Source organism: Ptiloglossa arizonensis, chromosome 1, assembly GCF_051014685.1.
Source record: "Ptiloglossa arizonensis isolate GNS036 chromosome 1, iyPtiAriz1_principal, whole genome shotgun sequence".
Taxonomy (NCBI): Eukaryota; Metazoa; Arthropoda; class Insecta; order Hymenoptera; family Colletidae; genus Ptiloglossa; species Ptiloglossa arizonensis.
The window spans coordinates 20,388,847-20,403,848 of record NC_135048.1 but is presented as its reverse complement, the minus strand read 5'-3'; the positions used below and the strand labels follow the sequence as shown (position 1 = coordinate 20,403,848).

Sequence of the window (15,002 nt, the reverse complement as noted above, 5' to 3'; positions counted from 1 at the left end):
AGCGGTACATTAAATAATATGTGAAGTAAAGCAAAAGTAGAACAACATATAAATTGATTCAGGATATTAACATTTTTTTCAAAGTATATTTATTCTCTGAATGTTCTGTTCCTGCAGACTTCATTTTATCTCATTCCTTGTTCTAAACTCTATTGACTATGTATAATTACTATCACGAAATGAAATACATTGTAACACTTTTTCAGGAATACCGATTCTGAACTATATGCCATGCTGTGAAAAATTTGATTGTACAGCGATACGAAAATACAGTTTCATTTTGTCGTCGTAAACAATAAACATCTATCACTCGTTTTTACAATATGTTTCTATAATAAATTTGCAGTTTACAATAATCACCAAGCTTTTCACTATCACTTGATGTAAACATTCAACTTTTAAAAGATTCTTATATATACAAAGAACTATGTTTTAGCAATTCAGTACAATACTATGCATAAAAAATATAAGTTCTCAAAAGGAATTGAACGTTAAAATGCTGTAACATTTGAATGTTAGAAAGTGGCAGATGTACTATGGTACTTGCACTCACGCTCTTAATAATGCACACTGGAATTGCTAGCGTAAAAGGATTAAACATGGATTATAACGCAACTATAAGGAATCTGACCTTAAGATTTAATATTTTCAATAATTTTGAAAATTTCTACTTTCTTAATAAAATGCAACTCAAATGTTTGTAAGTATCGTTTCCATACGTATCATTACAGTATTAACCTTAGCGGTCTGGTAACAGTCGTCCAACTCATTGCTGGCATTTACCTTGTTTAACCATAAAAATTAGTAATGAAAGTTTATTGAAACCTTTTCTATTTTTTTTTTTTTTGTGGAAAACAATACTAATGTAAATCAAGGTAGTAATATCAAGTAATTTATCCAGTAACGAATAATGAATTACGCCATTTGAGTGCGCTGTGATTGCAAAGATTGTTAGAAATATATAAATATAAGTTTCAAATGCAACTGATATTTTAAATATTAACCTGCTCGAGTAAAATATCAATTAACAGCAATAGAAACAGATCAAATACTTAATTCTTCTGACAAACTTTATCTAGTTTTTATGGATGTTTCGTAATATTAACTTCGGGTTACGCTAATTATTATGAATATACAAAACTTTATCGAAAAAGGAAAAATTCTACACTAGACTGATATATCAAATACATGGATTATGATGAATTTAGGAAAAATCGGTACTTCACAGTTAGGAGCGTTCACAATTGGTAACAAATTACATTATGTTAAAAGTAAAAGTTTTGCACGAAGATTTATACGTTCCTGGAGTGCGCTGGCTAATTCTTGCGTTAATTCTTCACAAATTAATCGTAGTTCAGCGTTTTTCTCTCGTAATTCTTGTAATGTTAACTTCTTTGACTCTTCTACCTCATCTTTAGGAGTATCTTCCTTTCCTCCTTCCCGTTCTAGAGAAAAAGAAAAAAGAAAGACAAATTTTTAAAAATTCATATAAATTTCTTAAAAATTAAATTAAGAAGAAATAAAGAACTTACTTGGACTAGGTTTTCTATAAATATGAAATGCACCACAGACACCAGTAAATTGCTGTGTTTCTGGAGTAATGGTTTCCAAATGTGGATTTTCAGGTAGTTCGCTCTTTGGAGAAAAGTGAGAAAAATCAGCAACAAAATCTTGATTTTCACTTAGGGTTTTTTGTCCCTCTCCCTCACTTTTTTGTCCAACCAATTTACGAGGTGAAGTCTGTAGTTGAGATATATGACAAATTTTTCTTTATAGCAACAATTTTGTCTATGTTTTCTAATATTCTGAATCCATATAATCATGTATAACATGTAAAATGTCTGGAATATCTACTGTGCAGATCCATAAAAAGCAGCTTAATTAAACATGGGTCTCGTCCATAATAATTTTGATTTAGTTGCTTATTAGTTGAATCGTTTAAAAGTAAATACTTACAATTCCAGGAGAGATCCTTGGCGGAACTAGTGGAGGTGCTCCAAGGAAACTTTGACCATTCTTCCCTATAAAAAAGTGCACAGTTTGAAGTATAAAATTTTGCATTTACAGCCACAGATGAAAAGTATTGCAGAGTATTGGTAGCAGCATATACCTAATTTATTAAGATCAAGACTAGAACTTCTTGCATGCGTTCTATATGGTCTGGGTGGCGGTGGAGGCGGTGGTTCCTTCTTTGGAGTTACAATAATACCCTCTTCAGGAGGTGCATGTGGTTTTTTAAAGAGAGGTCGTTGCATTAATGAAGTTGCTGTATCTTGAAAATCATCATCCCCTAATGTGGTGCAACTATTACTATTACCATTTGCACCAGAAGCCAAAATAGCTGCTTCAGGTGTTAAACGCAATGGTACAGGATGTAGAATTTTAGGATCTTTTTCAACTGCAGATTTTTGAAAATCAAACTTTACTAGCTGTAGACCTGGGATAGTGAGGGAACTGCTAGTTCCTGTCGGTGAATCCACAAATTTTGTCCACTCTTTATTTTTTTCACAAGTACTTGTGGGATTTGGTGGAGTTCTCGAAGGCAGTGAAATTAAGAGGCGTGGAGGTAGGAAAATTGGAAGAGGTACATGATTTTTTCGTAACACAACAAGATGCATAGCCACTAAAAATTCTTTTAAACTCAATGCTCCATCCTTAGTTACATCTGCTAGCTTCCAAATATGTCTAAGCTCTTTGAAAGGAAGACCAGACTTTAGAAAAAATGTTTTAGCTGTAGAACCCTGCAAAAGTCCATCGGAATCAAGTTGTAGCTGCGCAAACTGAGTAGCATAATATTCACGTTGTTCATCGGTAATTATCCACATTTCACTGTCTTCGTCATCTTCGTCACTGCTGTGACGTTCTGAACTTTCTTCTTCTGTTCCTAACAACTGTCTCGATTCTTCGGATATTCCCTGCCAACCTTCAGATACAGAATTTACTATTGTATCATCATCTACATCATTATTTCTCTCTGGTAATACACTATTTGTCAGTATTGGGGAATCTGTACTGCCACCAGTTTCTCTAGGAGATTCTGCTCCGCTTTCGCTTTCCGTAGTACTTTCAGAAGCAGAACTTCTTCTATCATCTTCATCCGTCGATGGTGGCCAAGTAAAAACTGGCAAGGGAAGAACCACAGGCATGGTAATTATGTCTTCAGAAATACTAATTCCTGATTGGTAAGCCGCTACAAGCTTCATTAGCGCCAAAAATTTTATCTTTGCAATACGTGTACCAATGTATGCTGCCTCTGCATCAATGTATGCTGTCTCTGTATCAATGTATCCAGCTTCGGTTTCAACGCAGATATCCAATATCTACAAAGTATTAAAATCAACCATTTTGCTAATAATAATTATGACTTCTTGTTATCATTTTCAATTTGGTTAAAAATAGTTTCATATTTTTGTTACACGGTATTTATAATCTCTGTAATTTCTGTATTTCAAATATTGTATTCGATACAAAATAAAGATAATGTTACATTACATTTTAATATTGTAGTATAAGTTTTGTATTTGTTATTGTTTAATTATCAATAAAGTTGAAACACTTACGCGCATTGTTTTGTAATTTATTGTCGACAAATGATACATGTCTAATTGATAATTAGGATGAAGTGCGAAGAAACTCTGTTTCGTATCGTGAACTGATAACGTAAAGTTAGTTTTAAAAAATTTTTTTAATGTTTTCAAAGTTCAAACCGATCGCCAATTTTACAATTAATTTATAGAACTTTGAAAACATTAAAAAAATATTCAATATACGATAATATTATATTTTGGGCTTAAATTTGAAACGTATATATTTTCAAGGGCGTACGTTACTTTATAATCCTATTACAATTTACACAAATAGTAATACGTCGATCAATTTTATAATCAGACATATTGATAATTACTATTACGTATTCGTGTTAGCAATACTCCACAAATAATCAATATAGAGATCTAAATTCGATTCGTGTTTCGCTTAAGAATATAAAAAGGTGTAAACGTTCGATTCGTTACTTAACAAAATTTATAATTCACTTACGAGCTTTGCTTAGACCTAACCTGCTCGAGTTCCCATAATTTGCCGACATCATGACACATTGAACGCCCACCTTGGCATAATTAACTGTATACCGTGGACTTAATATTTTACTCGCGCGTATGACAGAAAACCAACAGCTGACAGGCTAAGCATAACGAGTAGATGTAATTTACCTTCTTTATGACAGCTCCTGGTATATTTGATGAGCGTAGCAGCTCGATTACTTTGATCACCGGCACATTCTCATTGTCATTATTTTCGCATAAAGCACTAAAAATGTTTTCGTAAAAGTATTGCTCGGTCGTCGTCAGGTAAAGGTTCGCCACCGTCATCAAGTCCCAATTCATCTTGGCAAGTCAGAGCGGAGCAATGAACCGCTTCAACACTCGTTACGTATAAACTGGGTGTCCGTTCTCTTTCTCTCTTCTCCGTCCTTCTGCTTCGTTGTCCTTCCGTTCTTGACACGGTTTGCTACACGGGATGGTCGCGATCAGCGTGCTCACATCGCACGATAATATTACGGCTTCGATGTATCCCTTGGGAAGGTGAGACACCCCATTTATAAACTATATCCCATGCATCGCGAAATTACCGCTCGACCGCCATCTTTCCGTTCCCTCGGCTTTTGATATTCCTACAATCCATACGCATATACCATTCGTACCCCACAACTGACATTTCTACAGTAAATGCGCATTAACTTTACGACACGGTACACTCGTACCGCGCATGATTTCTAGTCCGTGACGAGAACGCGGGTTATTTAATTTTTTCACTTTTTTTATTTTGTAAATCTTTTATCCGTTTAACAGTACAATTTAATATTATAGTATTTCTATTCCTTCCGTCGACATACAATTCTCGTATACGTCGATCGCAACGCAAACGATAAATCGCTTTGCCTTGTGTATTTCGATTATTCGCATTATTTTGGTTCAATCGTATTTTAACCTTGTCAAAAGAGTATAATCAAAATGTTTTATTAACAGTAATTATGGTATTTTTAAGCTTTAAAGTCCTTGGCCATCGTAATATCGCCGAGTAATTATTATTGTCACTATTTCTTGTCGTAAAACGTTTAATAAATATAAAAAAAGGAAATTATTGTTTTCTTGTGTTTTAAGATATTCCCATACGGATGCACCACAGTTTTGGCGCATCGAAAGACCAAGCGTTTAAACTTTCGCGTTCCTTGGAAACAAACGAGGAAAGCTTTAACTGGGGGGGGGGAGGGGAGGGGAGGGGAGAGAGGAGAGGAGTAGGGGGTAAAATTGCTTCGCGAAAAGGAACACGTAGAACGCTTATGATAACAACGATACGAACTGATGCATGACTAGAGCGTGTTATTACGATGAACTCTTAGAGATATACCTGACTTTCGATCCATCTGGACACGTATAAATTCGATGCAATCGGTTATTTTTCAATCTAATGGTAATATAAATTGTAGTCGTAGAACGAAATGTCACCGTGGATTAGAGTCACGATAATTCATCAAACGAACGGTTAACGTTGCACAGAAGAGTGCACGAGTGAAGGAATCATCAAATATTTTCCGTGACCGAGGAAGATGGACTTTTCTTCGCGTTACCGTAACGCCCGGTTACTGTCTTTTTCCCGGCCGACTTGAATCGATGCAACACCGGTGAAACTTCCCTCGGGCTACCGCTAATATTCTCGAAGTCCCAACTGGCGAAATGTTCTTCGAATAATTCCTCCAGTTTCTTCGACAGCGTTTCGATCGTTTTTACTCGATCGTGATCGTTCTACAATTTAAGTAAACGTTTATTTTGTTCGCAACTCTGAACGATTTTCGATCGAATTTACATTTAAACAATATGTACGCGTAATACATAAATTATATATATATTTACGTATACGTGTGTAACGATGGCAAAAGATTGTCGCGGAATATGTACGTATCGATATTGTGTAACATAAGACTACGAACCTTGTGATATAATTTTGAATTATAAACGATACGACGAAAGTCTCGAACCGCGTGTTCTACTTTATGATAAACTCGATTCTTCAGTTTATACTCGACAGTTTCAAGGAACATTGGGCTTTTGATGATTGTACAATAGTCTTCGATCTGAAAGAACATTTTGTAACTATTACTACTATTGACAATAATGATAAGCGACTATTATTTGCATCGATATTGTTAACGTGTTTTGATTAATATACTATTATTGCATCAATATTGTTAATGTGTTTAGATTAATCGTTGATATTATAAAATTTATACGATTAAAAATTTATTAAAACGAGTATGGTTATATATCACTGCGGAAGATTTTTGAACTAATTCGTTCGGCCCTAGTACTGTGCGTTGCTGAAAAAATGGCTTACGCGTAGAGACAAGAGGTATACCTTTAGATACTCCACCTAACCTCTACCTTTAACTTTCCCGTAATTTCCATTAATGCATCGTTTCGTATTATTTCGCTTCGTTTCGACATATCTCGTACTCTCTTTTTAGCGATTCTTTGGTAATAGTTCATTTTGACCAATAATATAACGCGAATATGATCACGCGTGTGTACAAATGTACTCCATCCACTGTAACCAATCGCATTTTTCCTGCTGGTCATCTTTCCAGCAACGTACAGTAGTAAATGTAATCATTTCGGTCAATAATACACCACCACGATCAATCGTACTCTCATTCCTTCTGCGTGTCATCTTTCCAGCAATACACAGTAGTAAATATAATTTGGACCAATGATACGTATACCGCAATTCAGATCATCTCTGGGTACAAGTGTGCTCAATCTACCACGACCAATCGTTCTCGCATTTCTTTTGCATGTCATCTTTCCAGGAACGCACAGTAGCAAATATAATCATTTCGGCCAATAACACACCACAATTCAGACCACGTCTGGGTACAAATGTGCCCAATCCACCACGACCAATCGTTCTCTCATACCTTCTGCGTGACATCTTTCCAGCAATACACAGTAGTAAATATAATTTGGACCAATGATACGTATACCACAATTCAGACCACGTCTGGGTACAAGTGTGCCCAATCCACCACGACCAATCGTACTTGCATTCCTTCTGCATGTCATCTTTCCAGGAACGCACAGTAGCAAATATAATCATTTCGGCCAATAACACACCACAATTCAGACCACGTCTGGGTACAAGTGTGCCCAATCCACCACGACCAATCGTTCTCTCATTCCTTCTGCGTGTCATCTTTCCAGCAACTCACAGAAACGAACTAACCGTGTGCGCGGAGGACTGGCTGCCGCCACTGTCACCCGAGGACGGACACTTGAAGATCTCCGCTTCCTCCATTTGCCAAACGGTGCGGTGTATGGTCTCCAGCTTGCTGAGCGCCAGCGGGCTGAGACTTTGCTTCCTCTTCGAGCTGTACCACACGGACCAGCCCCGATCGCTCATTTTCCCGCCAAATTTCCCGTCCAGAAACTCCACGCAACCGACCCCATCCTTCTTCTTCCCGTGTTTCGTTGTTATCGCGGTCTGCAACGTTGCAGACGAAACGACCAGCGAATTCTCTTTCACGGTGTCGTTCCGCGAACACTTGGACTTGGTGCAGGCCATCTCTTCGGTTTGTTGGTCGGTGATCTCGCAGCCTTTGGTCGTTTTCTTTCCCGAGCATTTGCGGGATCTGTTGTGCAAGAGGTAATAGGATTTCTCGGGATCTCGTCTCTGACTCTTGCGTCCGGGGATCGGTATGGCGGGGCTGCAGACGTTCCCCGTTGCGTTAGCCGCATTCAATTTGCCCTTCCTGCAGAAATCTTTCTTCTCCGACTGCGAGGTGGCGGTCATCGGTGTGTAACGTCTCACAGTCTCGGAGTAAGTGGCCTTCCCCGCGACACGTTCGATCTCCTCCGATGTGGACGCTCGAACGTTGCTCAACGAGCTTCTCCTGGAACAGCTTGTCGTCTGCTGGATGCTCTTAACCGTGGCGGTCGTCGCGATGGTCGTCGCGATGGTCGTCGCGGCGGTCGCCAACGACAAAACGGAGATCGTTTGCTCGTCCTCCATCGGCGAACTGTTCGAGGTGCCGGAGCTGTGACGATCGGAACTGTTCTCTCGTCGTTTCTTCTGTTTGTTTACCATGCTAGCGTTGTTCAAAGTTCTGATTAACCACGAGTCCGTTTTTACGTTTGTCTTACTGGAACCTGTTAACGGGCAGCTGCGTAAAATGTTGCGAAATTTAATGCCGGAAGAACGGAACGTGTCTCTCTTTCGTTCTTCTCTGTATCAAGTGTCGTTTGCATTAAACAATTAGAACGATTAGAATTAATAATAGCGTTAGACGTAACCGACGTACACTAACGTTGCGTTAGCACCGGTAATAATAGAAAATCGCAAACGAATAGCAAGTCTTTCCTCGAGATGCGTCGAATTATGTGGTATTTCGTTAGGAGAAATCGTTCGAACGTACAGGCTGCGGTAGGGGAAACCTTGTTACGCGTTCGTGTCTCAGGAATCGGTGGAGACATCGCAAAAGTTCTCGTAGACGAAACAGAACAGATGGTAAAGAATAACAGATGCTCAACGAAGAACGATAAATATCTAAATATAATTTACACGTAGAAAGATCTCGGTGAAATACCGATGAAATACTTCATTTTTCGAACGTATCGCGATCTTTCCCGAGTAACGCGTTCGAGATTCAAATCGTTAAAAAAATGAATTTCTTTTTTTCCGTGAATTAAAAATTTAATCTTGTTTAAAAATTAAAAATGAAAGATTTCTTGCGAGATCTCTTGTGAAAATCAAGAATTTTTACGTTTTCTCCAGCGATTCCTGCGACATTTACCGGCAACTTCCTCGCTCGGTACCTTCAACTGTTGCGATCGTTTACCATTTTTGTTCTCAGGCGATTGCAAAGTTTCGTTGACACTAGCGTTGAGCGAGAAACGGCAGGTAGATCCCGAGTCGTCCTCGGAGGCTTCGTAGCTCGAAGCGCCACCGCAAGCGTCGTGTTCATCTTTCGAGGTTTTCGAGAGGTCTTCCGGCAACTTGTCCCGAATTTGCGGCGTCCCGTCGTTCTCGTCGTTCTTCGTATCGTCGTGCGCCTCGCCTGGTTGCTTCTTCTCGGGTTCGGTGTCGTTTTTCACGTTCAACGCCTCCAACAGAATCTCAGCCGAGGCGCAAGCCGCCCTCCATGTGACATCTTGGGGTATGGCGTAATTGTGGGCGTCGGAGCGTTTGAGGATCGTGGGTGAGTTCTCGAGGGAGAAAGCAGGCGGTGGTACGATAGGTGTGGCTGGAAAAGGTATCTTCATCGCCATGTTCGCCGGATTGTTGGCGAAAACGGACGTCGCAGTGGTACGAGACACCGGTGTCGATGACGCAGCGGCACCAAATAGCTTCTCTTTGTTGACATAGTGACTTCTATGCGCATTGGTCGCGTTCCGCGTCACCGAGTTGTCCAAACGTCGATTGGATCGTCTCTGGTGTCTCTTCTTCGGTACGTTGTAACTGCCCGGTTTCATGTACACTCGACCGTCCTCGGAGCTGTCGTACTCCTCGGGTACTTGTTGCGCCTGGATTCGATTGTTGATCAAGTTGTACGCGTTCCAGGGGGCGCTCTGTATGCTCTGCATGTTCTGCAACGTCTGAAACTGACGATTGGCATCGATCTGCAGCTGCCTGATACAATTGCCCAGGTCCATCGTGTTCTTGGACATGTCCTGCCTGGGTGGTAACCGTGTCACCACGTTCCCCGTTTTCCCGTCTCCCAGACTCATGAACGGCATCTGACGACTATCGGGGTTCCTCATACTGGCGAACCAGGCGGAGAGATTTGCGGTCATCTCCTCGGACGATTTGTCCGGGACGCTGGGCTCGATCTGACTGAGCAAGGTCATCCTATCTTTGGGGACTGCGGCCAGCTCCAGTTGGTTCGTCGACGATTTCCCAACGTATACCAGATCCACGTTGGCTTTGCCCGTTTGGTTCTGATCGAAGTTACGGAGATTCTTGTCGTTGTAGTCCACGTGATAGGCGGGGGGGCACACGGTGTAACCGTGATCGTAGTTCTCGGACTCGTTGTTGGACGTGAAGTACATGGACTCCAGGCTGATGGCCGGGTTCAGAAACGAGGACTCGACCCGCGAGAGACACTTCTGAGCGTAATTGTTCCCGTAGCTCTCGTCCAATTGGCGCTGAAGTCTGAATACGGGATCGGAGTTCTCGCGTGGGACTGCTTTGTCCTCGAGGTACTCCTGCTTCCTCTCCTTGAACGTCCACTGCCTCGAGGAGTAGTCTTGGCTGTTCTCCGTGAGCACTTTGCTTCGCAGATGAAAGAACTCAGCGTTCAAGGATTGCGCGGAGGTATCGACCTTCGCCGAGGACGTGCCTACGCGCGAGCGGAACCTGCTGCTCGCTTTTACACCGGTCTCCATCTGGCCTAGGAACGTATCCGGCATGGATTTCGCAGCATCCGTCACGGGTAGGTTCTTGGAAACTGTCCACTTGCTTCGTGACTTCGACTCCTTCCGTGGCGACTGTTTCTCCGTATCGTAATGTCCCAGGTTTCTCTGACCACCCACCGACAACTGAGCAAGATTGAACGATGAGTCCCGACCGTTCTTCCTGTTGTTGGATTCCTGACGCGACGTGTTCGTCCCGGTGTTCGACGAAGGGTCGAACAGGTCGCAGTTCGTGTAGACGGAGACGTCACCTGGGAAGAAAGTCCCGAAGGATTCGAGTTTTTGCTCGACGGTGACGGTGTCGTTGTTCTCCACGAGCTTCAGGAACGTTCGGACGATTCGATCGAGCAGTTCGTGGGTGTTCCTCTCCCAGGATCGAAAGCACCTGATCAATTCCTGATCGAACTTCTCGTCCAGGCTCGGGTAATGTTGTTTGTTCAAATAATTATCGAGGATCAGCCAGCCGTTGCTGATGCGCAACAAGGAGTTTATCAGATCACCGACGAAGACGTGGTCACCGGCGAAGACCGGGAAGCAAGTGGACGACTTGGTGATCGCTGTTTTGGTGGCGGTGGATAGGTTTCTCAGCCAACCGGATCTCTGGTTCGTCCTGGAGCTCTCGTTGAGAACGGTCTCGGCTTCCGTGCATCCCCAATAGACGATCTTCCTCAACAGTTCCGGATACTGAGCACCGTCCACCCAAGGGCCGTCAGTTTGGCTAGCTACCGAGGCGCAGCTCCCGTAATTGGTGCACAGGTCCGCGAACCAGGCGTTCTTGTTCGAGATGGTGTCCCCAGCGCCGTTGAACAGCGGCGCCGTATTGGGTTTGGTAACTTTCGTCTCCTCCTTGCAGAGATCGTTCGAAGAGGTGTTGCAAAGGGCCGAGACCATCTTCTCAGCCTCGATGGTGAAATCGAAGCTGGCCGAGGACTCGTCGGAGTAATGTTCCTCCTGCGTTTTGGCCGACACGATCGAGGTGACTTTGTCCAAAGAGTTAGGGACCACGGTGTCCTGGTTCGCGTCATCGGTGATCGGTTTCGCGTCGTACAGGTTGCCCGAGTTTGAACCGATCGTTTGAAACGGCCAGTCGTTGTAACCTTCGGGAGCTATCGGAGCGATCTGCGATTCGCTCACGGTGGATATTTTGCTCTTGGTGCATTTGAAGGCTGAGACGTCGAGCGTGGTTGCCGAAGGTGGTTTGTCCCTTTGGGTGCCACTGTAGGTTACGTTTGCAGGAGGATTGGGGAAGATCTGAGAGGATTGCACCGGATGAACCGGTCCGGAGACTTGGTTGTTCGCGAAGTTCGCGTACGGGCTAAGATTGGAGAACTGAAACGTCGAATGAGCGTTAACGGTTTGCAAGTTGCAGCTGTTCGCGGCTGAGATATTGTAGTAGGGGCCGTGAGACGGTTGCTCCGGTTGTTGTTGCTGTTGGTTGCTCGGTTGATCCTGGAGCAAACAGTAGGTAGGCACTTCTGGAGGCTTGTAGTAGGGTTGGGGTATCAAGGCGAGACCGGAATTGTTGTACTGATCGCCGGAGAAGGAGCCGTGAGTGTAGGTCGAGGAGGCAACTAGAAACGAGGCGGTTGGAGCCGGTGGTGGACCATTGTTTGTCGTTTGATCCAGGAGGACCACGGGTTTCAGGTTGTAGGACAACTGCTGTTGAATGTGTTGCTGCTGTTGTTGACAATATTGTTGATTTCGGACGAGTTTATTCTTGGGTAGCCATCTGTTGTTTTTGCCTAGATTCACGGGTGGGATCGTACGGGAATTTTAGTTAACCGAAACGATATCTCGGGACAGACGGTAACTCTCGCTTTCAGGGCGAGAACTTGGAACCGTCTTGTAACCGGGGTGACCGGTGAATTTTATCTCGAACCGACGAAGGGACTCTACGACTCTCCCACCGGGGATTTTTACGATATTCGAAAGGGTAAGTTTAGACCTTGAACGACGATTATTTTGTAGAATATTTATTATTGGTAATTCTTTAACCGCATTGCACGAAAATGGTTCTTCTTGGGGGATAAGTAATACTCGTGTTCATTATTTATCGGAAGTACTGTGTGGGACAAAATATTATCGTCGGTAATATTCAAAGAAATGTACAATATGTATTGTTTGTCGTATATAAAAAAATAAGTAAAATTTTGATCAGTAATACTTGTTACCCTTGTACATTGGCCTCACAAATTTTCTTTATACAAATACAATCGTAACGAAGGGTACCGAAACGTCAGCTTGAAACGTTTATACCATTGTAATAAACAATGCTTACGAATGCTAGATTCTTCATCGTTCGAATAAATTACTATCCGTAACGTGGTATCATTTTGTCCAACACTGTACACGAACGATGAGAGCATCGTATTTTTCTAAACGGGGTACGAGATTAATTGAATTTTAAGAGGATGCGTATTTACACCTTGTATGTGCAAAGGAACAGGACTAGGTAGACCAGCGTTACGTTGCGCTCCTGGATAAATACACGATGGATGCAAACCAGTTCCGCATGGTTGGAGGGTTAACATCGAATTAACGATGGGACCGTAAAGAATCTGTTGTTGTTGCGGATGCAGGAACGGTGACGGTGTGGACGTAGGCGGAATCGAGGATTGTAAAGTTGATCGATTGGATCGTGCAGCTGTGGGGTGCATGATCCACCTAACCCCGGCTCAAAAATAATCTTCTTGCCAGGACTTGTCTGCGTCTGTTCGAACACGATATTTACTCAACATCCGTTTCGTTCGAAATTATCCTATACGTTATGCAAGTATACATCCCTTGTCGAGAAGAACGAAACGAGATCGTTTATTTACAATCGTTAATTATCGTTACGTATTTCCTCGTTTTCTGCAACAGTTTTCCATTTGGCTACCAATTTTCTAGGAAGGTACCGCGTCAACATTTCTTAACTACTTTCGAAACTATGTTTTCTATACTTTCTAGCGAACTATACTTTCAAATCTACATCCATGATCTTGTTTTCTGTTCGTCGGGGTAGATTTTTATTCTCGTTGTGTTTTTAATCAAGAAAAACAACGACTGAGAATTATTTCGGTGAAATAATACGTATCTCGTTAATTCTTCCATTGCTGAACGTTCCAGCTTCCAGTGTCAACTATGTATAGTTCGGACCTGGTAAGATGACTCCTGGACGAAGAGGAATCTAGGGTACCGTGCGTAAGAATAATGTGGGCAACGTCGAGCAATGTTTGCTCGGTTTTTAGAGCTCGATCGAAACGTCTGACCCGACACGATTCGCAATTCCTTCCAGAGGTCATCTTCTCGACTCCGCACAATACAAGTGCACCGCGTACTGCGATCGTTTCACGTCGAAGACTCGCGCGATTAAACTATATTACGCAAGGTCAGTGTCTATTAATCTTCCGCTCCAGTTACAGTTTCGCAAAGGAAAAATTAAAAAAAAAAAAAAAAGCCCTCAATTTTTCGCCCAAATTGTTTCCTATACAAAAGGTACAGAAGATACCGTCAAAGTGAATTTTCACAAAGACGAGTAAGCGAATCAAGGAAGGGGGAAAACGAGCAATCGCGAATAAATTGTTTCGTTCCGTTCTTCTCGTAAGTAGAAAAATATTCGCATCACTTATCGGATAACCTGATATCATTATCCGTGGTTGCAACTTCTCACGGAAGTCCGTAATTTTCGTTCTCCAGTTGCAACTTCAACGTTTACCTCTCTTTCTCGGCGTAATGTCAGCTCCTCGAGCGTCGACGCAATATCGTATCATCTATCCGACTAAAACGAAATAAGTAACTCTTAACGAGAATCTCGCTAATCGTCGTTTACACGTACGGAACGAACGTAGCCGCTACATCGGGTGTCGTTTCACGCGTTTCTAACCTACGCGTGTACGTTCGAGCGTATCGCTCGGAAATTTTCAACAATTTCGGACATTACCTGATGCAACGATGAAAAATTCTTTGAATGTTCACGAGCGAACCGGTTGCGTTCGACGATCGGCGAGCGTGGCGTGCAACGAGGGATACGTCATGGAACGCGAGCCTTCATCCGCCGTGGCGTCGGCCAACGAGGCGATATCATATTTTAGTCGAACGAACGAGCACGGTGGAAAAAGTGGACAAAGAACAAGATTTAAACCGTTAACGTTTGCGACACGCGAGCCTGTATCGAAGAGAACCTGCGAATCGATCGACGAGTTCACGCGATCACTTCGAACCTTTATTATTTCGAATCGACGGATGCATGTGTTCTCTTGTCGTTCTCCTTCGCGTAACGTGCAATCCCACGGGGAACCGGTCGCGATCCCTTACAAACGAGAAACAACGAAACGTATGTACATATTGAAAATCGAATGGTATTCCACGGAACGGAAGAATTCAATGAAACGCCGCGATGAAAAATGGCAGATTACTGACCATTGACACCGAAACAAAAATTATTGCCACGGAACAATGAAACGGGAGAAAAAATTTGACGCACGGCTCGCGGCCGGTTTCGCGTACGAAACACACACGATTCGATCGTCTGAACGCGATTTAGCTGGTTATCTCGCG

At 42.5% G+C, this 15,002-nt stretch overlaps 2 protein-coding genes across 5 annotated transcripts; both read right to left on the bottom strand.

The window, feature by feature from the left end:
• Positions 1-309: 309 nt before the first annotated feature.
• On the bottom strand, positions 310-4,707 carry Reps (RALBP1 associated Eps domain containing). Of its 4 annotated transcripts, none has more exons than XM_076322628.1 (5): positions 4,212-4,707; positions 2,111-3,320; positions 1,957-2,021; positions 1,533-1,635; positions 310-1,445 (listed from the first exon to the last, which is right to left on the bottom strand). In XM_076322628.1, the coding sequence occupies exons 1-5, from the start codon at positions 4,383-4,385 to the stop codon at positions 1,261-1,263; spliced, it is 1,737 nt and encodes a 578-aa protein (XP_076178743.1). In that variant the 5' UTR covers positions 4,386-4,707; the 3' UTR covers positions 310-1,260. The 4 variants fall into 4 exon arrangements, with proteins under 4 accessions (XP_076178743.1, XP_076178733.1, XP_076178755.1 ...); XM_076322618.1 differs by having other exon boundaries at positions 1,533-1,740; positions 4,212-4,705; XM_076322640.1 differs by lacking the exon at positions 4,212-4,707 and adding an exon at positions 4,059-4,203 and having other exon boundaries at positions 1,533-1,740.
• Positions 4,708-5,353: 646 nt separating this feature from the next.
• Positions 5,354-13,120, bottom strand: LOC143147192 (uncharacterized). Its single transcript, XM_076312248.1, has 5 exons — positions 12,889-13,120; positions 8,891-12,205; positions 7,279-8,201; positions 5,990-6,133; positions 5,354-5,804 (listed from the first exon to the last, which is right to left on the bottom strand). Exons 1-5 carry the CDS (start codon positions 13,118-13,120, stop codon positions 5,583-5,585), a joined length of 4,836 nt encoding a protein of 1,611 aa, XP_076168363.1. The 3' UTR covers positions 5,354-5,582.
• Positions 13,121-15,002: the final 1,882 nt, after the last annotated feature.

Coding starts and splice junctions, on each gene's coding strand:
- LOC143147192 (XM_076312248.1), bottom strand. CDS start 13,120: ATGCACCCCACAGCTGCACGATCCAATCGATCAACTTTACAATCCTCG. Junction 8,202..8,890: donor ATCGCCTGAGAACAAAAATG/GTAAACGATCGC, acceptor GCCCGTTAACAG/GTTCCAGTAAGACAAACGTA. Junction 6,134..7,278: donor GCCAGTCCTCCGCGCACACG/GTTAGTTCGTTT, acceptor ATGTTCTTTCAG/ATCGAAGACTATTGTACAAT.
- Reps (XM_076322618.1), bottom strand. CDS start 4,385: ATGAATTGGGACTTGATGACGGTGGCGAACCTTTACCTGACGACGACC. Junction 2,022..2,110: donor TCTTGATCTTAATAAATTAG/GTATATGCTGCT, acceptor ACTTTTTTATAG/GGAAGAATGGTCAAAGTTTC. Junction 1,741..1,956: donor CAAGGATCTCTCCTGGAATT/GTAAGTATTTAC, acceptor TCTCAACTACAG/ACTTCACCTCGTAAATTGGT.